This window comes from Periplaneta americana, chromosome 1 (genome assembly GCF_040183065.1).
Source record: "Periplaneta americana isolate PAMFEO1 chromosome 1, P.americana_PAMFEO1_priV1, whole genome shotgun sequence".
Classification (NCBI taxonomy): domain Eukaryota; kingdom Metazoa; phylum Arthropoda; class Insecta; order Blattodea; family Blattidae; genus Periplaneta; species Periplaneta americana.
The window spans coordinates 113,710,293-113,736,512 of record NC_091117.1 but is presented as its reverse complement, the minus strand read 5'-3'; the positions used below and the strand labels follow the sequence as shown (position 1 = coordinate 113,736,512).

General features: G+C 36.1%; 1 protein-coding gene across 1 annotated transcript in view; it reads left to right on the top strand.

The window, feature by feature from the left end:
* Positions 1-26,220, top strand: part of LOC138700021 (zinc finger C2HC domain-containing protein 1C-like) — a 612,196-nt gene that overhangs the window by 573,801 nt on the left and 12,175 nt on the right. The window contains exons 4-5 of the mRNA XM_069826311.1: positions 11,626-11,748; positions 20,892-21,236. Of these exons, the coding sequence (XP_069682412.1) occupies positions 11,626-11,748; positions 20,892-21,236 (468 nt within the window). The remainder of the gene's footprint in view (positions 1-11,625; positions 11,749-20,891; positions 21,237-26,220) is intronic.

The following is a 26,220-nucleotide window of genomic DNA, read 5'->3' as shown; positions in this document are numbered from 1 at the left end:
CTCAACCAATGTTCATAAAGCACTATTTACAACAAAAAACTATCAGTTTTCAGTTCACAGTTCGTTTGCCTTGGCCAGTTCTTCTAGCTCAGTCACTCACGTTCACAGTATATCAAACCCAAGACTTACAGAGTCAGTCCACTGAACTTCGAACTCAAGACTTCTGGAGGCAGTCCAATGCACTCGAACTCAAGTCTTCCAACTGCGTTGCTTCCGCCTGGACACTGCTCAAGTTCACTCGGGTGTCGAACCCTAGACTCCTGGGCGCTGCTGAACTCGCTATCCAATACTAACAACTGACTGGCTCCTTCTTCGCGTCTCCTATTTATCACTAAACCATAGTTTCCAGAAACTACGATTTCGCGAACAATCTGCAGATGCCGAGAGGATGGCGCTTCCCGAAACTTCTCTGGATTTCTCCCCTCAGTCGCAGTTACTTTACTTTTCCCACTCTGCCACGGCCCAGCGTGCCGTCGTTCCCCTTACGTCCGTCCCCTCCAGTTTGCGTGGCTGCAGCCTCCTCTCTCTCCGAGCGCCTTGTTCCTTCCACGCGCGCCCCGCCCTCTGTGGGACGGGTGATTGACTCCCGGCTGTCACAATACTATAGAGGGGCAGTATACCTTTGATAGCGCTCCCTGCGGAGGCTGGCGGTACTACAGTCCACCATTTTTGTTTTGTTATAAAGAAGCTGAATGTGCTGTGTTTAACACGTGTTAACATTGTCAGTTTGGTGTAAAATATTTTTTATGCTGGAGCAATGGCGGCTGTGTGTTGAGCATACAACTGCACACACAGAACCAACAAAATAGAAGATATATCTTATGTTAAGTAAATGCGTAAGCTTCGTAAAGCACATTTCTTTTGGTGTATATCATTTTGTAGGCTTATACAATATACGGTTCAACATGTCAGTATATTTAATTACAATGAAATTCTTGATGCGAGTAAATATTATGAAAACAAATAGTCCTTTAACATTACCTTAAGCTTCTTATTACAAAATTGAAATTATTCCAAGTGGTGATTTCATTATAATGTCGCTAACGGAAACAACGTGAATTTTTTAATACAGTAATAAGATGTCTCGTAGTTTTCAATAAATACTTCATTCCATATTCCTGTATGATATAGTTTTAATAATAGTATTTCACAATGCATCAATTATTATTATTATTATTATTATTATTATTATTATTATTATTATTATTATTATTATTATTATTATATTTTTGGGATAAATTAATATTTAACTTATACATTTTGCTATTGCTTTTGTAAAGAGTTGATTTATAAATAAATAAATAAAGAAGTAATGTTTAAGACTTTAAAAATTCTAAAAAAAAAAAAATGTATCATTCGTAATATTCGTTTATGGATAGTTAAATCCTCACAATACAGGTTGCATTGCCCCAGAGGATTATAAGATAAGACGAACTGAGCATAAGTGAAATATATATTTAATAAGTTTGTACGATCAAGAGTTTAGTATTTATTGTGTTTATAGGGTCTACTTGAATTTTCTATTTATTAATGCGTAGGGCTCTTTTTGTTAACAAAGAGGAAACTCTGCACTTACATCACACACAATTTGTCATTACTGTGTCAAATGTAAGAACAGTTTCATTCTACAAAAGCCTTAGCTTAGTTGCGAGACACGTTTGAGATCAATATATCGATTGCTGAGAACCAGACTGTTCTAAGTCCAACTTTTTGTAGGACAGAATTCTGTGTTTCGTTGTGTCCCTGTTCTTGTCTGTATATATGAATCGAACAAAATTGTAAATATTGCTCTCCATAAGGTTGCTAGGAAGCTATTCTTTAGATGTTTTGGTTTGGTTACATTGAGTATAAATTCTCATTTAATATCTGGGCTATATTTAGCGAAACCAATAAAACGTACAGCTGTTATAAAATGTGAAGTTTTGAGTGTTTTACTTTTTACTTATTAACATAGGCTTAATACATAACTCAATATACAATAATACTAATTTCATAATTGTCATTTCCTACAACATTTGAGCCATGCCTCTTGTTTTGATCAAACAAAACATGGCGAATAATGTTCAATTGTCTTCAACCAGAAGGCGTTGTAGCCACTCTATAGCAATATAACTCGTTGGTAGTAATGAAGTCCCTACGGTTAAACCACAGTCTACTATATACAGTCACGAAGCTTGAGTTTTGAGGGTGCTAGAAACAATAGACTGTGACGGTACTATTTTGCATTGCCTGTAATGAGGCGATATTAGCGATCCTAGCGGTGAGTAATTAGCTAATGTTTGCATATTTACTACGTATTGAGCTTCACGACTGTATATTCTAGACTGTGGTTAAACTGTAAAACGTCTTTGGTTCCTACAGCCGAGGCTGAGCAGAGAAGCACCGACTAGCAGACGGCTGTACCACAGTCTAGTATATACAGTCACGAAGCTCAATACGTAGTAAATGTGCATCCATAGATAGTTGCTAACCACCAGGATCGCTAATATCGCCTCATTACAGACAATGCGAAATAGTACCGGCACAGTCTATTGTTCCTAATACCCTCACAACTCATGCTTCGCGACTGTATAGGGGCCTATACTAGACTGCGGCTGTACTATGCAATATTGAATGTTAAATATGTATGTTTGGTGTCTCTTATAAATCAATCTGAATGAATAATGAGAAAAAAAATCCTATTAACATTTAAAGCGACCATGTTATGGACATAATCAAGCTTAGTTACCGTTAGTTTGACATGAAACGAAAGAAAATTGTAATAATTTTATACCGTAACCAAAGATGTTGCATAGTTATTTGACAACATATAGAGCGTCATAAAAACAAATGCATAATGTTGTAGTAATAGTTCAGACGAAAAGAAAATTAATAGTATTAACCATTATTAACAAAACACTGCCTGTGTAAAACATTACATTACATGAGGCCTATATTGTAAACAATGTTTGCTTTGGTGTAGACGAGAAACGAACAATTATTATTTATCCGCTTCCATATCACATAATATACATCTGTAAAATAAAAACACATACCTGATGTTTTAGTTTGAAATATAAGTAGGCCTACCATGCAAAGCTTATTATCACAGCTGTAGTATGAAATAAACGTCACATGCATGAATTAGTCATATAATAGAACTCAGGCCTAGTGTACAGAACATCTTGCCTATTGATTCATTTTTATTATTAGTATTATTATTATTATTATTATTATTATTATTATTATTATCCATACCTGTGGAGTAACGGTTAGCGCGTCTGGCCGCGAAACCAGGTAGCCCGGGTTCGATTCCCCGTAGGGGCAAGTTACCTGGTTGAGGTTTTTTCCGAGGTTTTCTCTCAACCCAATATGAACAAAATATGCTGGGTAACTTTTCGGTCCCGGACCCCGGCTCATTTCACCGGATTATCACCTTCATCTCATTCAGACGCTAAATAACTTAAGATGTTGATAAGGCGTCGTAAAATAACCTACTAAAATATTATTATTATTATTATTATTATTATTATTATTATTATTATTATTATTATTATTATTATTATTGACTCCGTTAAATGTTGTCTTACAACATTCTTATGTGAAGTCGTGTTGTACTGGTAACTTTAAACTGTGTGCTGACATCTGCTCTTTATGTAGTACTTTCTTTTATTTGGTTATTTAACGACGCTGTACCAACTACTAGATTATTTAGCATCGATGGTATTGATGATAGCAAGATGATATTTGGCGAGACGAGACTAACGATTCGCCATAGATTACCTGACATTCACCTTACGGTTGGGGATATAGGGAAAAACTCAACCAGGAATTCAGCCCAAGTGGGAATCGAACCCGCGCCCGAGCCTGACTCCAGATCGGCAAGCCTTAGCCCACTGAGCTACGCCAGTAGTTTTTTATGTACTTCTGCGGTCAGTTTAACAAGTTTAAAATATGATTCTCTTGAGGAATTTGGAATCCATTTTCTAAAAATATGTTCCTATAGATGTAGAAAGATTGTACAAGTGTTCTACTGTTAGATCACATTGTTTTCACACGATATAAGAGTGGGTGATAATATGCCATTGAACTGTCAACATCTGTATAATCGCTCTTTCACCAAAGCGGCATATTTCTATAATCTGATATGATGGTATGACAAGACTCTCATTATTCTTTCATTAAAAAAAAAAAAAAAAAATTTTGTTTAGTGCTGATACCCGTACGTACCATAAACTGAGTCTTTAAATTTATTAGACCATATTTTCTTAATGATTTAACAACTAAGCCAGCAATGCATACAATCACATTTTCACAATATTCTGTCATTGATAATGATGTATGAATGACGGAATTGCAATAAATGTCTGCAGTTGAAAATTCTAAAGAATCATATCGCCTCTGATTCACAAAACACTGGGGATTATTATTACAGTGCGTTATGTTTTGGAAAATACCATTGGGTACATAGCCATTTTTTAGCGGACATTCCTCTCTTTGTAATAAAATTTAGATAAATTATTTACGTATTTTCTAACGTATATAAAGTAACATAAGTAAAAATATTCCATATGTTCGGTCATAGGAAATATAAATAAACTAATAAGTCTATGTATGAAGAATATAAGGCGTTTATATTTAAAACAATGCTTCGTTACTGTATTTACATTTACTTATTATAGGCTATGTTAGAAAATGCATAAATAAGTTTAGTTATATTACAGTGAAGGGGGATGTCCGCTAAGAAAACGCCTATATACCCAATGGTATTTTCTGAATTCCGAATGCTTTATAGAAACAATCATTTGTGCTCCCCAAACATAGCATAGCGCGAACCTGCGCGAGAAGTTTCAAATTTGTACACATCAGCACCAATTGTGTGCCTAGATATATAACTACAACGTCTTTGGGTAGTAATAGTAGTAGGCTCAATGGCAGTATTTAAGGAAATAGTACAACAATTCCACGTGTGACTGACTGACATTTACAGTACACTTTGACAGCAAAATGTCTCCCTAAATTGTTTAATAGGTTGAAATTAAAATGTGTCACCGTATGATTTGATAGACAAAAGTGTACAGCTAAGATATATATATATATATATATATATATATATATATATATATATATATATATATATAACTACTTTCAAAGAAAAAGTATACTATTTACTTACTTTCAAAGTGTGTGACTGACTGACATAAATGTCAACTCTATCTTCAGGTGAACATGTTTCTTCTCAAATTTCTCTGAAATGTCATTCCTAATACAGTTCTTCCAAAATACTGTTTGGAGAAGAAGTTTTAATCTTCTGTTTAAATTAAAAACGATCTCTGAACCTCGATTAGTAATGGAGTTACGACCGAAAAAGTGCTGTGTAACTGACTGACCTCTTTCTGTGACTGACTGACATATCTGAATTTTATTTTAAATTCCATATTATGGAACCGCAAGTGATATTAAAATAGCATGAATCTTGATAAGTAGTAACATAATTTTTTTATAATTGGTTGTTTTACGATGCTTTACCAACTGCTACGATTATCATCCAGGTTTGAACCCGTGCCCTTTAGTTTCAAGGTCAGACTTGGTAACTTATTTACTTACTGGCTTTTAAGGAACCCGGAGGTTCATTTCCGCTCTCACATAAGCCCGCCATTGGTTCCTATCCCGAGCAAGATTAATCCAGTCTGTACCATCATATCCCAACTCTCTCAAATCCATTTTAATATTATCTTTCCATCTACGTCTCGGCCTCCCCAAAGGTCTTTTTTCCTCCGGACTCCCAACTAACACTATATGCATTTCTGGATACGCCCATACGTGCTACATGCCCTGCCCATCTCAAACGTCTGGATTTAATGTTCCTAATTATGTCAGGTGAAGAATACAATGCCTGCAGTTCTGTGTTGTGTAACTTTCTCCATTCTCCTGTAACTTCATCCCTCTTAGCCCCAAATATTTTCCTAAGCACCTTATTCTCAAATACCCTTAACCTATGTTCCTCTCTCAAAGTGAGAGTCCAAGTTTCACAACCATAAAGAACAACCGGTAATATAACTGTTGGTAACATAAACTTAAATTAATATCTTTTCCGAAATACAAAACTTAACTTGCCTAACATGCACCTTAAATGATACAAAATAAGGCAGATATTACATACTTCATAACATAGCTATTTCTGTGTAGTTAAATACTGTCATCAGCCGTAGACAATGGTACATCATTTGAGGACTGGTGTCGAACCGATCTGGACAGCGCTTATCGCACTGTGTGACATCAATGATTACTACTTTCCTTTCCTCCCGGACCCTTGTTTACCAAACCAACTCTTAGATGTGGACAGATTATACAGTCATTAATTTTATCAGTGGAATCTTTGCTTATCAAATCATTGTGTACGAGTTAAAAACGACTATATTATGTGTAATGGAAAGAAGAGTTCTTTTGCTGTTTAGAAGGGGAGAACATACTGTACTTTTTTTGTATCAAATATGAATGAGGTCTCGCCCACCTCATTACATTTTGCTCGACTAGTATGACTACTCAGTTTGTTTTTATACCATTAAGTACGAGAAAAATTCGTACCGGCACCGGGAATCGAACCCAGGACCTCTCAGCTTTGCGCGCTGAGTGCTCTCTAACCAACTGAGCTATGCCGGGACCCGATTCACGACGCCGGCCGAACTCCTCTCGTAGTATCGTGTTACGGCCTTACTGCATGCACTTGAAACGATACACGTCATATATGTACAGGAGCGCATATTACATGAGTTTATGGCCATATTCAACAACAGTTTCTTTAACTGTTAACATCATATATGTATCAAATATGAATGAGGTCTCGCCCACCTCATTATATTTTGCTCGACTAGTATGACTAGTCAGTTTGTTTTTATACCATTAAGTACGAGAAAAATTCGTACCGGCACCGGGAATCGAACCCAGGACCTCTCAGCTGTGCGCGCTGAGTGCTCTCTAACCAACTGAGCTATGCCGGGACCCGATTCACGACGCCGGCCGAACTCCTCTCGTAGTATCGTGTTACGGGCTTACTGCCTGCACTTGAGACAATACACGTCATATATGTACAGGAGCGCATATTACACGACTTTATGGCCATATTCAACAACAGTTTCTTTAAACTGTTAACATCATATATGTATCAAATATGAATGAGGTCTCGCCCACCTCATTATATTTTGCTCGACTAGTATGACTAGTCAGTTTGTTTTTATACCATTAAGTACGAGAAAAATTCGTACCGGCACCGGGAATCGAACCCAGGACCTCTCAGCTGTGCGCGCTGAGTGCTCTCTAACCAACTGAGCTATGCCGGGACCCGATTCACGACGCCGGCCGAACTCCTCTCGTAGTATCGTGTTACGGCCTTACTGCCTGCACTTGAGACGATACACGTCATATATGTACAGGAGCGCATATTACACGACTTTATGGCCATATTCAACAACAGTTTCTTTAAACTGTTAACATCATATATGTATCAAATATGAATGAGGTCTCGCCCACCTCATTATATTTTGCTCGACTAGTATGACTAGTCAGTTTGTTTTTATACCATTAAGTACGAGAAAAATTCGTACCGGCACCGGGAATCGAACCCAGGACCTCTCAGCTGTGCGCGCTGAGTGCTCTCTAACCAACGAATTTTTCTCGTACTTAATGGTATAAAAACAAACTGACTAGTCATACTAGTCGAGCAAAGTATAATGAGGTGGGCGAGACCTCATTCATATTTGATACATATATGATGTTAACAGTTTAAAGAAACTGTTGTTGAATATGGCCATAAAGTCATGTAATATGCGCTCCTGTACATATATGACGTGTATCGTCTCAAGTGCAGGCAGTAAGGCCGTAACACGATACTACGAGAGGAGTTCGGCCGGCGTCGTGAATCGGGTCCCGGCATAGCTCAGTTGGTTAGAGAGCACTCAGCGCGCACAGCTAAGAGGTCCTGGGTTCGATTCCCGGTGCCGGTACGAATTTTTCTTGTACTTAATGTACTTTTTTTGTTATATCTAAAATGCCTATTAGACACTAATAAATTTAATGTACAACATTACTCCTTATGTGATAAAGAACATGCTAAATTAAAACGTACGATAAATTAAAATGTTGTTTGTACTCAGTCTACTACTTTCGAAGGAAATTTATCAACATGAAATTTGTGCAGAATACTAAATATGATTATTTTTGTTTCCTGAATGTGCAAATCTATTAAATGGCCTTAAGAAACGCAATAATAAATAATATTCAAGAGAACAAAAATGTAGACAACATGATCGAATATTATTAGCTATTGTTCAATTTCTTCTGAACTCGCCCGTAATCTAAAACAGTTCAGTGACGGAGAAACAATAAAAAAGGTGCATGATTAAAATGCTGCAAAATAAATCTGTCATGTGAAATAAAAAAACTTCGAGAGTATTAAATTATCCAGGCGCGTTCCTAACAATCCGCCAATAATCGCCTTAGCTATTAAGATATGGTGACGCTGGTCGTAGTTTATATTTCCCATAATACCCATGACTGTTATGTATGTTCACAATAACTACCTGTTCTTCTCCCTGAACTCTTTTCAACGTGTATATTTTCTTGCCATTTATACATCCTTGCTTCTTCAGACGAAGTTTATATTCACATTGACTTTCTGCCGCGGACTACTTAACACATTTCATATGTAAGTTTACCAAGACCTCCCAAGCAACTGTGTACGTGGTGAGAGAAAACAGCATAACTGAGAGTGTGACATGTCAGTCAGACACGGTGCTGCAGCGGAAAATGAAATAACTTTAAAAAAAAATGTCTAATACTTTCTTGTTAGCGATGTAGTGATAACGTAGCATCTCAAACGAAATTTTAATCTGTCAGTTATTGTGCTGTGTGGAAGAATTTTTGTATGTTTATTGTGACTGACTGACTGTAGCTTAGAATACAAAAAATTATGTTTTTAAGTTACTTAGAACCTCAAGATACTCCAACTATTTCATATTTAGTTCAAGGAAGGACCAAAATGTGGTATACAAAAAAGAAGGGTTGAAATAAAACAAATTTTACGTGTCCAAATTGTGATATTAAATATACATTTCCTGACGTCATTTTTAAGTGTTTGCAATATGACAAGATCTGCAGTAAGTTATAGACTAAAACAAAGAGTATTTGAAACATTAGTTAATGGAATAAGTCAACTTAAACTATACAAAAACATATTTATTCACCAAAAATATTCCCACTTTAATTTTTAAAAAAATCACATCGATATGACATTTTCATGGAATCGCTCAGTAATAATGTTAATTTGTACTTAATATTGCTATTACATACGGAATATAATTATTGTTCATTTAATGACCCTTTCAAAAGACAGAAGCTACTTGGAGTTGAAGAGATCATAGCATAACAAAAAAGGAAAAGTAATGGAATGATTTTGACAGGAAAAAACTTAATAGAAGAAATCATTCCTCATATCTTCTGAGTCCATCCTAAGATTAGTGAGAAAATGAACTGCATTCCCTTCCGCGAGAAGCAGCGAATTATCTGAGCTACCACTGGATCACGACGGAGAAACAAAACATACTCTAGAATGTGCTTTTTCTTTCAATAACTGAGCAAAACTTCTGGTTTTTTCAGATGTTGATGAAATAAAATTTCTGTATTTTAGTAGAAAGAGTTCTGTTCAAATTCTCCAATCAATAAACGACGTATCAATTATTTTCAATATTATGCAGTTCAATCTATTTCGATGAAATCACTTATTTTGATTAGCTTTCGAAATAAAAAATTGAAAAAAAAAAAACTTTTTGTTCGTAAGCATGTAATTCCTCCTTCGGTAAATTCTATTTGCTTGAAACAATTTTCAACAAATTTGTTACACATAGCCTACATCATCCACTAGTAAAGAGTGTATTCCGAATCTCACTGCTGAGTAATCTGATGGCACCACGGTGTTCCGAATTTCAACGATGACGTCACTGATGCTCCACCGGTATCACACTGGTTCCATCAGCTTCCAGAGGTGGTGGCAGTATCCATCAGCCTCTATCAGTGAATCTCATTGGTTCTTCTATAAAGCGGGAATTAGCAGACGACTGACATCATGTTGTGTCATGGCGGTGTGTTCTGCTGTGTTGTTTGTAATAGCACAACGTAAAACAATATGTTAATGGCTTATGAGCGAACATGTTAATGGACAAGTTATTACTACTGGTTCAAGAAATAAATTGTTGTTGAAAAGGGGGCAGAAAGGAGTTAAACATGGACTTCCTTGGAACTGATTGTGTACGCTGAATCAATAAATGACACCAAATAGTGAATCACGATAAGCTACTTCCAGGAACATGGTCCTATAGATTTAAACGACCATCCCTACACGATTCCTACGATAGGAGTGGTAAACACAATAAGCCTTAGGCTGCGGTGTAAGCCCTCAGGACCCTCCTCCGTGGAAAAAAAAAACCTAAGTAATTTTTATAATGCTACAAATGTACATTTCTACTAAAATATCTATAGAAACATATTAACTTTTGCAAATTTCAACAATCACCTCTCATAAAAAGTAAGAATCTAAGCAGCAAACATTACAAATTAAAACTGTTACTGCCATTACGATAACCTTAATACATTCTCACATTTTAAAAGAAAGAAAGAAAGAAAGAAAGAAAGAAAGAAAGAAAGAAAGAAAGAAAGAAAGAAAGAAAGAAAGAGCAAGAATGAAAGGAAAAATGAAGTTAACGTAATTTTGTAACTTGTGCATGGCAGTGAAAAAAAAATGTTGAATACATTGTATTGTTTTATACCAGTTACTACAAAGTTAAAAATACATTTGTATAGAAATAACGTAGGCCTACAATCAACACGTTAAATAAAATAATATTGTGCTGTACGAGTTTATCACTTGTAAGGACAGAATATGATTGTTTGTTTGTAACCATGGAAATTGCATTATTTTGCATCTGAAATATGACAAAATTGTAGTTTATTGCCTGTGCTTCAAAATGTGGAATTCCAAAATTCTGCAACTAATTCATTGATTTTACTTCATATTATGACAATAACTACTGAAATCCAATGACGCTAGGAACAGAAGAAGTGTCTAAGAAAACTGCAAAATCTCAAGATGCAACACCCAAAAAAATTCCCGGAAGAATAAAAACTGTGGTAAGATTATACATGCAAAAAGACATCATATGGTATCTTGTGAATTAAACATTATGTCCGAAAAGTGATACATCAGTATACGATCTTTTAAAATTCATTAAAATAGTAAATTAACGATATAGGTTATTGGCGTCTATCAACCGAACCCTATTTCAATACATTTTGGAGTTATAAAATACCGGTATCTATTCATTGATTTAAAGACGTAGAGTTTGAGTTTTACAATCATCTGTTGAGATTGCTTTTCTCTTACAGATTCCAACCCTAATGTTTTATCACTCGAAGACTGAGGATGGAATTTGTAATATAATTCCGAAACATTGGCGAAATTAAATAATAGACACGGTTGTAAATCCCGAATTCTTTATCACAACCCATGCATTATGAGAATATGAAACTCGGTGTTATTTCTAAATATCAAGAGATAGATCTGAGTATATTTTGATTTAATTTATTATGTTTCAGGTAAAGGTTGCCGCTAACACATCTCCAACAAAGGGAACAACACTAAAAAATACAAACACAACAAAACCAGACTCTGGGCACCAGTCACCTACTGCAGAATCTGCTTCTGCACTGGTGAAGAAGGTAGGCCTAATGCATTCAAATATTCAAGTCTCAAAGATAGCACAATTAGGTGGGCTCAGAAGTTTGTTATAAAATTTTACTAAGGCCTATGCATATAATTATCACCTTCCATCCATCCAATGGTTCTACAACTCATGTTTGAGCCTTTATCTGCCGAATTTTTTGCCTCAATAAATCTCTATTTTGCACTGCCAGTTTCCAATTTCTGCAATGTAGTAGGCTAGCCGCATCCTCCCTGATATTATCGTCCCATCTCTTCATGGGCGTTCCAGAACGGCGAGTTCCATGAAAACTAGCTCTAAGGGCTTTTTTTTTGGTAGACGATCCAGAGGTAATCTTTGTGCGTGAGTTTTTTAAATTTTTATATAGGTGAGTATATCGCATTCTCTATATAATTCATATAGTTCTTTATTATTTCGTATCCTCCATTCCTGATTTATGTTTACAGGTCCAAATATTTTCCTAAGTAGGCTATTTTCCTTTCAAAGCTACCAATAGCTTCCTCAGCCCTTCTGGTAAGGCACCATGTTTCGCACCATACAAGAGAACAGTTCTTATGAGTGTTTTATAAAGTCTTATTTTAGTTGTCATGTGGACGTCCCGACTACTCATAACCTGGTGTGGGAAATAATAAACTTTATTGGCCGATCTTATGCGCTTTTGGATCCTTGAGTCTAAGTAGTGAAAACTATCAACTACGGTTATCTCTGGTTCGCCAATCATAAGTTGCCGGCTGTTTCTAATTTTAGAGCTTGCTTCAATCATTGCCTGTGTTTTGGTTAGATTGATATTAAGACCTATGTCCTTAATGGCCTCTTTTAATTCAATGTAGGTTTCATTTATTGCCTTGATATTTCTACTTAATATGCATATATCATATGCATAGCCGATTACTTGAGTGGTCTGGTAGTCCAGAGTACCTTTCATATTGATAGAGTACGGTACCGGTACTAAGTTGAAAAGACATGGGGCCAGCCCATCACCTTGTTTGAGTCCTTGCTCTATGTTAAAGGGGTCTGTTAATTGAGTTTGAATTTTGACCTAAGCTATTGTTCCTTTCATCATTGTTTGTACTAATTTTATAAGTTTACATGGAATATCAAATTTTGCATAATCCTGTAAATTTGCTTCTGATTTATGTTGTCGTAGGCTTGTTTGAAGTCTATATAGATTTGGTAGACACTGGTATCGTATTCCCATAGTTGTTTGCTCAGCATCATTCTGACCGTGGAGAGTTGGTCTATGGTGGATCTGCCAGCTCTGAAGTCTCCCTGGTATTCGCCCAGTAGGTTTTCAATATATGGGTTAAGCCTGTTACGTATGATGTTTGTAAAGATTTTATATGTCGTGCATAGCAGTGCTATCCCTTTGTCTCCTTTTTTTATAGAGTGGAAAGATGATACTTTTCTTCCAATCGTCAGGCATCTCCTCCTTCTCCCATATAGAGACAATCAATTCATGTAGTTCTTTCAACAATGGTTCCCCTCCATATTTGAATAGTTCTGCAGCCAGCCCATCTGCTCCTGGAGCTTTGTTGTTTTTCAAGGTTTTAAATGCATCTCTAATTTCTTCTAGTGTAGGGGCCTCTATGACAGCTTGGTTGTCTGTCTCTCATTCCATATAATCTTCCTGGTTTATCTCATTAGGTTTATTTTACAGTGTTTGGAAAGTCCTTCCATCTATTCCTTATGTCTTCGTTGTTTCCAATGATGAGGCCATCTTTATCTTTGATAAGATGTGTAGGGCCTAGTTGGTTTGAATCCCTCTTTTATTGTTTTGACTTCTCTGAAAGCCATGTGTAGATTCTGCTCTTGGAAGTCTTCACATAGCTTGTTTAATCTGGTATTAAGAGCAGTTCTCTTTTTTCTTTTGAAAAAGTCTATTTGTTATTATCCTTTTCTCTTCATATTCTGTTCTTTTTTCGGGTGGGTCTGCTTAGCCATGTTTTATAAGCTTGATTTTTACTATCTAGGGCTTGCTGGCATTCATCATCGAACCAATCATTCCTTCTATTGTGAAGTTTATGTCCTAGTATTTCTGTAGCTGCTTCAGTTATTCCTTGTTTGATTGCTAGCCAATTAGTGTTTATATCATTACGTTCGCTTTTTTAAGTTTGTCTTCTAGGGTTTTCTGATATTTCTCCCTAGTGTCAAGGAGTTTTAATCTTTCTAAATTAATTTTTGGTTCTGTGAGATTCCGTCTATTCTTCCAGGTGTTAATTTTACATCTATACGATGTCTTAACTAGGTAGTGGTCTGTATCTCCTACTGCTACTCGACATGATCGTACATCCATAATACTTAATGCACTTCTTTTATCTATTAATACGTGGTCGATCTGGTTATATGTTAGACCATTAGGAGATCTCCATGTGGCTTTGTGATGATCTTTATGAGGGAAGCATGTTGAACTGATGATCATGTTCTTACTTGTTGCAAATCGACGAGCCTATGTCCATTATCATTTGAAGCTTCATGCAGACTATGCTTCCCGATGGTGCCTATAAAGGCCACTTCTTTTCCGATTTTCGCATTTAGATTTCCCAGTCTTAATTGAATGTCATTGGAGGGTAGGTTCTCATATGTCTTTTCCAATTTATCATAAAATTGGTCTTTCATCTCGGGATCTTTGTCCTCCGTTGGTGAGTGTACATTTATTAAGGACAGATTAAAAAAGCTAGTCTTGATACGGAGCACACAGATTCTTTCATCAATTAGAGTAAAGGCAAGTATATTTGACTTCATATCTCTATTTACTATAAAAGCAACTCCAAATTCTCTATTTCCTTTATCTCTCCCACTTTTGAAGATTGTGTGTGTTTTGGTATCATATATATCATTCCCTGTCCATTTTGTTTCTTGATTTGCAGCTATCGATATCTTGTATTTTTGTAATTGTTGTTGTAGAGATTTTAAACTGCCAGTCTTGAATAACGTTCTCATAGTCCATGTTCCGATTTGCAAATCCTTTGTCTTAAGCCATTGTCATCATTGAAAGCTATCATTCCGAGGCTTATTCGGTTTCTCAACAATTTAAAGTTTTATGGGGTGGGGATGTCAGCCCCATTCCCAACCCCCTACCAGGAGGACCAGGAACCCTTCTGTTGGGATTATCATACCCTAGCCAAGATGTCCTGGTTTTTTGGCGCCAGGAGCTCGCCCGCACCCATCCCCATTACTGGGATAGGATTTGCTGGTATCGCTGGTTATATCACCTGCTGTGGCTTTTCTCAGCATTTATAGAAACACCTACTCGACATCAGTGTGCCACTGGGGCCAAGAAACCAGCCATTCACCCTCCTCCTTTATCCGGGCTTGGAACCGGCACTAGAGGTAATACCCTCCAGAGGCGGAGTTAATTATCACCTTAAAATTATAAATTATGTAAATAAATATGCTAACAAATCGAGAAAATTATATTTTCTGTAACAGCACAAATACTAAATGAGTACAAATTGACATGTATTTCAAATAAATTTGAAAGACAAAAAGAAGTTTTAATTTTTAAGAGGAGCAGAACATTAAAATGTGTTGAAAACCTTCTCAACTGATCGATTGTTTGTTGTTTAGTCAACTGTCCGAAGACAGGTTTGAACCTCATAAGTAAGGCATCACCAGGAGGCAACTAGGTCAGGAGATAATGGGGTAGAGTGACCAGTTCATTTCCCTCCTCCAATGCATACATCGCCGATTAGCTACATATTCCACTAATCAGACTTCAGATGCATACAAGCACATTGTTCTAAACGGACCACGTAGGAGCGAGAGTTAGTCATTTTTTTTTTAAGTTTTAACACAAAGGTATGAATCAGCGTAAGCATTTGTTGAAGAAATTTAAGAATTAAATACTGTAATAATGCAGAATAAAAGGTTCACGATTTTTCACTATTGTTCTAAGCATTGAAGAAGGGATTTCAAATGATTCCGCCAACTGTTTCCGATTCGTAATTGTATTTTCATCATGTTTACAGAGAATTTATAATTTCTCCGATATCGATAAAGCTTTCTGAATCACTCCTTTATTCGTATTGTGTTGGCACTAACGAATCACTTCACACTTGTACTCGATGCACTGGTCAAGTTTTCACTGACAATGCGATTTAAAACTGCCAGCAAGGACAGGCTCTGAATACAGTAGTCTTGCAGGTACTCGGTCGCATTCCATTCTATTGTATTCACCAAATAAAGACTCCTACAAATCCTTGAATATGCGAGCACTATCAGTAAATGTAGAATTCCAGGAAAATTTTCTCATTAATTAACCTTTAAAGTACGATATTTTAGAATTTTCAGCAGATGAAATAGTGTATTAAACGGGATGATGAGCATATTAAGCGGTGGATTTTACATGGTTTTATATAGGGATGCCAAGGGACCAGACGAAAAGAGCGTATAATGCAGAATAGCGTAACAAACGGGCTTGTATTATCGGGGTTTCACTGTAGTTGGCTTTAAATAGATTTTTTTTCGTAAGATACTATGATGGAAGTTATTTTCTTCTTGAAAGGCTTCTCTATAAACAATTTTCAAACTTTGGTATATGGAAAGTTTTCCTTTAGTACTGTGAAATTACACAAAATATCTCAATAGAATTTTAATTAAATTTTCCTTGAAGCTTTGTGAATGTGTCTCAAGTTTGGTAACGTTATACAAATATTTGACCTAGATACATTCTTGCAATCCATGTTTTAACAATAAAGTGCCCTTAAGGAAAAAATGTTTTTCTAATGGATTTTCCTCAATGGCATGGTAAAAATGTTTAAATATATCTAAATACCGGGTACGGTACTTTTCGAGTTATGATATAAAATGTAAGACTATTAAATTTATTTGACCATTTAAACACGGACAAAACTTTTCATAAGTTTGTCGTTCATTTCCCGTAACTTACGTTTTCCAAACTCGTTTTTCCACATTTTTTTAGATAAATTCATTAAATTTTGCATACAAGTGTATTTCTTATCAGAAAACAAACCCTGCCTTTACCATTAATAATTCACAATAATAGGCCAATCAGTCTGATCTCCAACCTATACAAAGTCTTTACAAAAGTGCTGACAGTCAGGCTCACCAAACTATTAGACGAAAAGCAACCAGCAGAGCAGGCAGGATTCCGCACACACTTCAGCACAATAGACTTTCCCCCCCCCCCCCTCACATAAAAAACCCTATTTTACATGAGTATATTAGGGTTAAAGTTTTCTATATACTTGAGATAATATAATATAAATACATTTTTAACATTTTTTTTTCTGTCGATGTTATGAATAAGAGAAATGTAAACTTAATTTTACGACAGTTACAACTATCAACACCAACACATGAGAAGTCTCATCATACAATAGACATAGACCATTTACAAGCCATAACACAGATACTGGAGAAGGTAAAAGGAATTCATCCTACCTCTTCATATAGCCTTTGTGGACTACAATAAAGCCTTCAATTCAGTGGAGCATAAGGAGGTCTTGAAAGCACTGGCGAGGCTAGGCATGGAACACAAATATGTGAGAATATTAGGCAAAATATACCTAAATAGTTACGCAAAGGTTGGAACAGAGAAGGAGGGGACAACCTTTAAGATAGAAAGAGGCGTGAAACAAGGCGACCCGATTTCACCGAAACTATTCACATGTCTTCTGGAAAATGTGTTCAGAAAAATGGATTGGGGAAAGAAGAAGTTCGGCATAAATATAAATGGCAGACGACTCACGAACCTCTGCTTCGCCGATGATATAGTCTTATTTGCAAAAACGGCGGAAGAATTGAGACTTATGCTAAATGATCTAAATCTTGAAAGCAAAGAAGTCGGTCTAAGAATGAACAAAATAAAACAAAACTAATGTCCACTGAAAACGTGAGACCAGTGACAACAAACGGCACAACAATAGAACAAGTAGAGGAATACACATACCTGGGCCAGTTGGTAACAGTAAAGAAGAAAGGAGATAAAGAGATACCTAGACTGATTGCACAAGCATGGAGCAAATTCCACAGTCTAAATTTTATTCTTCAAGATAGATCTTTTGGCCAAAAGCTAAAATTCGAAATATTGGAAAACTGTGTCAGCCCAGTATTATTGTATGGATGCCAGACTTGGGCTTGTACGCAAAGATAGATGGAAAGACTGAGAATATGTCAGCGAAAAATGGAAAGACGAATTCTGAACGTCAAAATAACCGACAAAATACCCAATGTGGAACTCAGAACAAGATCCAAGATGAAATACGTGGGAAACCAGGCACAAGAGCTGAAGTGGAAATGGGGAGGTCATGCTGCTAGACTGCAACAGGATAGATGGGCTTATGCTACAACACTGTGGGACGTCCGAACTGGGAAAAGGTGGAGAAGCCATCCCAAATGTAGATGGGCGGATGTCTTCCAGACAGCAGTTGGAGCAGACTGGACAAGGATCGCCAGGGACAGAGTGCAGTGGAAAACTCTAGGGAGGGAGATTGCAAAGTGTAGTGCCGTGTAGTGAAGTACTTCGGACACAAAGTGGCAAGATTGTGTGACGGAAATGTAGACTAGGAGGCAAACACGCACACCAAGAACTAGAGACACAAATAGTATTATATAGTATTATAAAATAGTATTAGATTACACGAGAATTAGCTCAGGAAGTGATTAGGTAACTAGGCCTTAAGACATGCCAATTTTCTCTGCATAGATTGCACCCTACCAAATTAAAAATATTTACCCTTAAAATAACGATAAAAATTTTTTTGGATTCTAAAACTTGTTTATTAATGTATTAAAGAAGTATTCTCTAATCACTATACCAAATAGCAGCGCAAAATTAATTCAGAATATATAGAAATTAAGTTTTAAATTTTATTCAATTTATACCAGCGAACGATGTTAACTGAAACATAACTGCAATGGAAATTTACTTAAAAATGTCATTCAACTTGTAATTTAAACATCATTTTAAACATTTTTATATAATTTTAATGAGTATTTTGTTTCATTTTGACCCTTCTTAATCATATTCAAAATGATCTCTGCGGGTGTCAACATAACTTCTGAATCACCGCACAGATTACATCAAATATATGTACTGTACACATAATAAACATTCGCTGTGGAATAACGGTTAGCACGTCTGACCGTGAAACGAGCGGGTCTGGGTTCAAATTCTGGTTGGGACAAGTTACCTGGTTGGGGTTTTCCCTCAACCAATTCAAGCAGAATTGCTGGGTAACTCTCGTCGTTGGACCTCAGACTCATTTTGCCATCATCAATTCACATATCATCATTCGTACCATACCCCGGGTTAAGTTCATGGTGCAGCATGTTGTACTTGTACAAGAGCGTGGCCGTTCCGCTATCCAATCATTCACAGAATAGGGGTGGTAAGCACAATAAGCTTCAGGCTGCAGTATAAGCCATCCGGTCCCTTCTCCGTACAAGAGAAAGAAAAAAAAATAATAATTTATTTTCTGATATACCGTATATACCCGCGTAATAGACGCACTTTTTTTTTTTCGATTTTTATAACAAAAACTAATCCCCATTTCAGTTTGGTTGATAGGCATTTTCCCTCTATTCACACTCTTTACCATCCGTGAAGGGGAAGATGCTATTGTGCATCTCACTAACGTTCGACTAATTGACTTTGAACATAATGAAAATTCTCACTATTGAAAATGTTTACCGGTAATCTATGTTTCGAGAGTCTATACAAAGCGTTTATATTGCATTTTATTGTTGTTTATATCAACTGGCACATTAAAAAGCTACTGAGAGCAGAAGATAAATGTATTTTTTTTTCACCGCTAGTTGCTACTCTATAGCATACACAATGGGACAATCTACTCTGTCACTTCCCCCTGACTTCATAATACAAACTAACATTCCTAATTTTAATTATTAGTTGAAAATATTGTAGGAACGGCATTAAAATATACTCAAACATGTAATTGTTAAACATCTGTGTCACTGTATTTTATATTCACTTATGTACTTTATCTAATATTTTATTTTCTTGTATGTAGAACTTGGGGGGGTGCAGCTATAAGAGGTAACAGCTACCGTTCTGTTACTGACGGACTTAGGGCAAGTAGATGGGGAAAGAAACGTCTTTGCTTCCTCTCAACTTGTATGAATGTTGTTTAGGGTGCGTCCTTTATACGAGGAAAAAATTTTAGTGAAAAAAAAAAACACGTATTAAAGGTGCACCAGCTCGAATGCTGAAATAATCGATAGAATACATAACGATGTATGCACCCCGACTAATTTATATATCGACTGTGTCGCACTTAAGACGCTCGATAGTTAGCAGCAGTTGTATAAACAGATGATAACTTGTAACAATGAATACAGCGACAATAAGACAAGACATTTTATTGTTATAATTAACACTAGTCTTACCTCATTCACTGTCAGATTCAGCATCACTGCTATCATTTGTCACAGATTCACATTCCACTGTACGTCTATTACGCGGGAATTTGTTTTTTTTTTTTATTTTATCGCGAAAAATTGGGATGCGTTCATTATGCGGGGGCGTCCATTACGCGCGTAAATACTCAGTAAATGCCTGTGATGTTATTAACACATGTATCTGAATTTTTTTTCAACTAATGTCGGGTACTTGACTTACATTACTCACCCATATGAAGTCAGTTATGTAGACCAATTTACCAACAGAGTCATTGCCCATTTGCGCCATAGGAGGCTGGTCTACACTACACCCATGATGAGATTATTATGGAGATTTGTTGAGAGGCCACATGGGAACCGGAGCTTCCCGGAGAAAATTCCTATGGTACCTGGACCACAGGCTTGCCCAACACAAGTTATAAATCGGGGGTACACTGAGGATCGAACCAAGATCCACAGGATTATAAGTCCAGAGCTCTAGCCGCGAGACCACGTGGCGGCGTATCTGAAATGTTGATAGCTTTAGTTTAGTATATATTGCAAGTTCATAGTTGAATCTTCTTCTCTGCAGAGAACACATTTTGATGGTATATAAATTGCATTCTGAAGAGATGCACTGCCTAACAGTTATGTCCAGTTACTAATCTGTCTTCTTGAAGAATCAAGATCAAATTTTTTATTTTATTCTATTTTATTTTATTTTTCTTTTAAATTTCGCATAAAGATTTATTGAAATGATATGTTTTTTTTTTTCCACAGAGGGCAGCACGTAGCCCTTCTGTTCCACAGACTCGTGCACAACACCATCAAGCAGCACCACGTGGGCAAACCTCACAAACACCAGCACGTGCTCCATCAACACGTAGTCCAGCTATGCGAGCTGCATCATCAAGAGTTCCAGCAGCAGCAACAGCACAATCAGGGAACATGACAGAATGTAAAATATGTGGAAGAAACTTTGCAGCTGATCGCATCAATGTCCACGAGAACATTTGTGCAAAGACAAGTCAAAAGAAGCGGAAGATATTTGATCCTGTCAAACAGCGAGTCAAGGGAACTGAAGCAGAATCTTTCTTGAGGAAGGGTCGGCCACAACCAGTGAAAGTAAGTGATGCTCATTTTTTAACATCATCTCATTATATTGAGTGAACTATTAATACATACTTGGTTTATTTAATACTTGTGCCAGGGTTGCTTTCCATGTATTTCTCACTTAACGATGCTATATTTAGCAATTCACTACTGTTTCCATCATAATTAAAATACCTGTATACATAAAGTTCGTTTTTGACCAATTCTACAGAACTCCTATTCCTTTCATTTCTCCATTTAATACCCTTGATTGAAAATATTCTCTCTGTAAATGCATTTGATGAGAACATGCTTAATAAAAACTTAATTACAATAAAATTAAAGTGTTTTTCAATTTTTATTGACAAATTAAACCTACAAAATAAAGCCATCTTTCTGGTACTGTCATACTTGTAATACATTCTGTTAGTCTTCCTGCTATGTCTGACTCCCCAGAAAACAAATCTCCAATTTCAATTACTTCCGAATACATTTTATCAACTTTTAGTTTTTCCTCTAACCTAAGAGATTTTACTAATCTTAACACTTGTCAAACTGGGGAGTATTCTCTAATGTTAGAACATCATTGACAAAATATTACCAGTATCACTACTGAAATCAAACCATTTACATAGATAAGTGACACAAACTTCACAGACAGGTTGATATTCATTTATGTAGAGTTCATCTTCTCCTGGAAATAACTTTCTTAACTTATTTAATGTTTGCATCACTTTATAACCAAAACATTGGTCCTTCATCCTCTTTTCTAGTTAAACTTTCACACTTTGCATTACATAGTACACTTCACAGTCACCTGATTTTTTTTTAATTGATTTGTGGAAAATTTCAGCAAGTTGTAATGCAAAATGCTGATATAACTCTGCAAGAATTTTTTGTTTTTTTTTTTTTATTCTGAGGAACTCAACAAGTGTTTCCTAATGAAAACTGGACAGTCGTCTACACTTGAAAAGTAAGATATTACAGCTGATTGTTTAGTCAACTGTCCGAAGACAGTTCTGAACCTCACAAATGATACCAACAAGGCACCACTTAAGAGGAAACTAGGCCACGAAATAATGGGGTAAAGTTGCCAGTTCCTTTCCCCCTCTATTGCATACATTGCAATACTGTGCATTTTATTCTTAGTCTAATTATGGAATCAATATTCACAATTGTCGAATATGGACAATGGACAATCCACCAGCATAGACTAAATCCCATTCTTATCATATTCCACAGCCGTTTAGTTAATACTGATTACTCAGTTTGACAGTTACATTAATTTCAACTGCATTACAGCTGGAAGACTCTTCAACAATCTTCCAATGGCAGGTTTTATAGATAACCATCTTGGCACAAGTTAGTATATTCGGTTTCAACAAACTCAGAGAACTCTTTCAACTGTTAAACTCTTTTGGCTGAATTTTTAAAATAATTATCATCATTACAATATCAGAAGACGTTAAGTTCATGTCAAATTTACAAGCATTACGAATAATATGTACACAATAGTTTGATTTTACTAAACTAGGAATTTTTTTTCATCAAATGAACATATATAGAGTTAATTTCCCCATAGTTTGCTTTGGTGTTATCTGCGATATAACTTGAAACCTGGGGTAATTTTAAACCATGATTTGTAATACGGGATAAAATTTGTTCAGCCACTGCAGTTGCACTTTCATCAGGATCTTCATAAAAATCGAGACTCCTGTTAAAAATACCTAGTGTCTCGTCAAAATATCTAACGGCTAGGTATAGGAAAACATTTTTAGTTCCCCTTATTTGATCATCAAAATAGACACCGAAATTCATATTTTCTTGTAGATTATATTTAATACGTGTCAAACTTTCAGGTCCTAATACATATTTCACCAAAACCTTGCACTTTGTCTTTCCACAAGTGACTTTATTTTTGATTGAAGAATCCAGAAACAATTGCGGCAAGAGTTTCACAGTGCAGTCTGTGCTGGCATAACAGCATGATAGGCCAGTGTAAGCTTCGATGCACTGATCTGAAATGCACGTAAATTGACACATTAACATCTGCTCATTACGTTCTTCAAACCTATTTCAATTTAAAGAATATAAACTATGAATACTATGATTACCTTTTCTGACTGGAGAGTTTTTCTTGAATAAATTCTTCATTAATGTGGCTTCCAGTGATGATTTCTGCCTTTCTTTATGCTATGTACTATTGAAGTGCTGTGTGACATCTGTAATTGTGCCATGAGACATAGAAAAGCCATCTCCTGCTTCTCCTACACACAAACTAAACATTTTGCTTTGTATTGATTATCAGTTACTGGAAGAAATTCGAGAAATTATTTTTTCCCAGACAGCCCGATATTGCTGTAACCTCCTCTTTTTTTTACGTGTTCTCTATTTTCACTTTCATTATTGTTACTTGTTCGCTTGTTCAAGAACTTATCAATAATACATACACAATATTCATAACTTCGCACATGGTAAACAGACGTTCAGTATCTATGCTTAGTACAAAGCACTTGCATGCTGCCTCAGGCTACTCAATTCGCAAGCCAAATGGGCTACAATCATATCCATTATTTCTCATGAAAGACAAGAACTGAAAAGATTACAGTGGACTATAGTGGACCTTATGATGTCAGCAAAAACTGGATACATTAAGAAGATTGATTGGTACTTCCACGGCATCACCATCACCACAGATGTGACGTAGGTATCAATGCAGCACAACATGCCTTTAACAAATGATGGCGCGGGATATAAAAACAGAATATTTGGCATACTGTTTAAGACTTTCACCCTATGCGAAACAAAAACGAAATAACCGTATTATTCCGGGTAAAACCATATGTCTGACAACCCTAAATTGTGCCACTAAATAATATACAGGGACCTATATTTTTCACATAAATAATAAAGCTGACTGCTTGTAAATAGGTACCACACCCAAAAGAAGCAGTTTCTGACAATATAGTGATGATTTCAGAGAGGATGAAACAATGGGGTCAGGAGGCTGGATGGGCTTAATGAGATGTAGGTAATCAATTTTGCGCAGATTTATATTAAGTAGTCCTATCCCTCTCCCCCTTCCTCCTTATCCCTCTCTTTTCCTCTAAAAAGAGCTCTATCATACTATTCCTAAATAAGGATGTCTTTATCAAAATGGCAGTTGACTATTAAAGTGACTGAGAGCTTGGCAGTTGCTCCAGGAAAATAAAACAAATACAAATTGAATGAAATTAAAGAATAAGAAACAAAAAGTAGAATCTAAAAAAATTCAATAAGCCAAACCATTTGCATTACAACATATTTTACATTACTATTGTACCGCGAGGCAGACAGACTAGAGGCTAAGCGGGACACTGACCTGTCACATGCCGTGTGAGTGATTTCTTGGAACTACACATTCGAAAAGTTTCTCGCTCATTCTCGACCCTTCGAGAATACCTGGAATCCATTCAAAGCTTCTCGAAACTTACAAGCAAACATTCTCATGGGGGCAGATAAAAAAGTTAAAATTTTTCCTTCCACCATGTTAATAATGTCAAAACAAATGCATATACAAATTTTGGCTACTCCACTGCAATTACGAGGCCGTCCAGAAAGTGATTTTCCCTGGGGTCATTTACAGAAAAAAGCACAATTTCATGGAAAGATTTATTGACATGGATACAGCAATTGTTGCGCTATTTTTCAACATATTTCCCATCCTGAAATTGAGACATTTGTAATACCACGGGATTAATATTTGTACCGGTATCCTTGTGTCGTGTTATGCATCTCTTTGTTGATCCCACGGTATGACAAATGTCTTAATTCCGATGGGGAATATGTTGAAAAATAGCGCAACAATTGCTGTATCTGTTCCAATAAATCTTTCCATGAAATAGTGTTTTTTTCTGTAAACGGCCCGAGGGAAAATCACTTTCTGGACGGCTTCGTAATTGCGATCGAGTGGCCAAAATTTGTATAAGCACTTGTTTTGACATTGTTTACTTGGTGAAAGAAAAAAATTTAACTTTTTTATCTGCCCCCATGGGAATGTTTGCTTGTTAGCTTCATATAAATAGAAGCTGGCTAGTCGATTTGGAGTCACTTCACAGTTTAGCAGCATTTTTGATGATCCATAATGCTCTACTGGCGCTAGTTTTAAATGATAAAGACTGGGTGTGCAAACTGGCATATTTGATCGATATTTTCAGTAAAATGAACGAAATGAATCTATTATTGCAAGGAAAAACTGCTAGAGTTTTTTGTGCAAGGTGTCTTCTTTTAAGAGGAAACTTATGTATTGGTTGGAGAGCATGGAAAAGGAAGATAGCGATTGCTTTCCTCTTAAAAAAAGGTTTCTTGAATGAAAATAACATCAAGCACTAAGACAAAATACAGAAAAATATTCAGGAGCATCTCGAAGCTTTGATACACTTGTTTCAGTATTATTTTCCGACAGCTCAAGAGAAGGTGCTTGATGACTTAAATGTGTTCAGCATAAACAAAAAGCCAAAAAGCTCAACCTCACCTGAATACGAGATTCTCAAAGATTTGACATCTCACAGCGAACTAAAAATAGCATTTAAAAAACAAAGTCTACCAGAGTTTTGGCTGCATTTACAGGATGAATTCAAAATCTTGTCAAACAAAGCAAAATTAGTATTGCTGCCTTTCTCAAATACACAGCTCTGTGAAACAGGATTCTCCACCTAGACACCTACCAAAACAAAATACAGAAGCTGCTTAAATGCAGAACCAGACATTTGTCTGCAATTATCATCAATTGAATTTGAAATAAGGAAACCGAGCAAAGAACCTTTCGGCTAGAAGTCAGTCCTCAACTATGTACCACAATTGTTTGTGGACCATAGTTGTATTTCATTTTGAGATATTTGTTTTAATAAAATGTGATCAATGTGATTATGTACTTCTGCAAATACGGTATCTCAGTATATTCTAACACACCATTTAACATTATGGTCCAGTAAATAAAGAAGCAGGCTGTTCCAGCATCAATGGTACTAGCATGAAT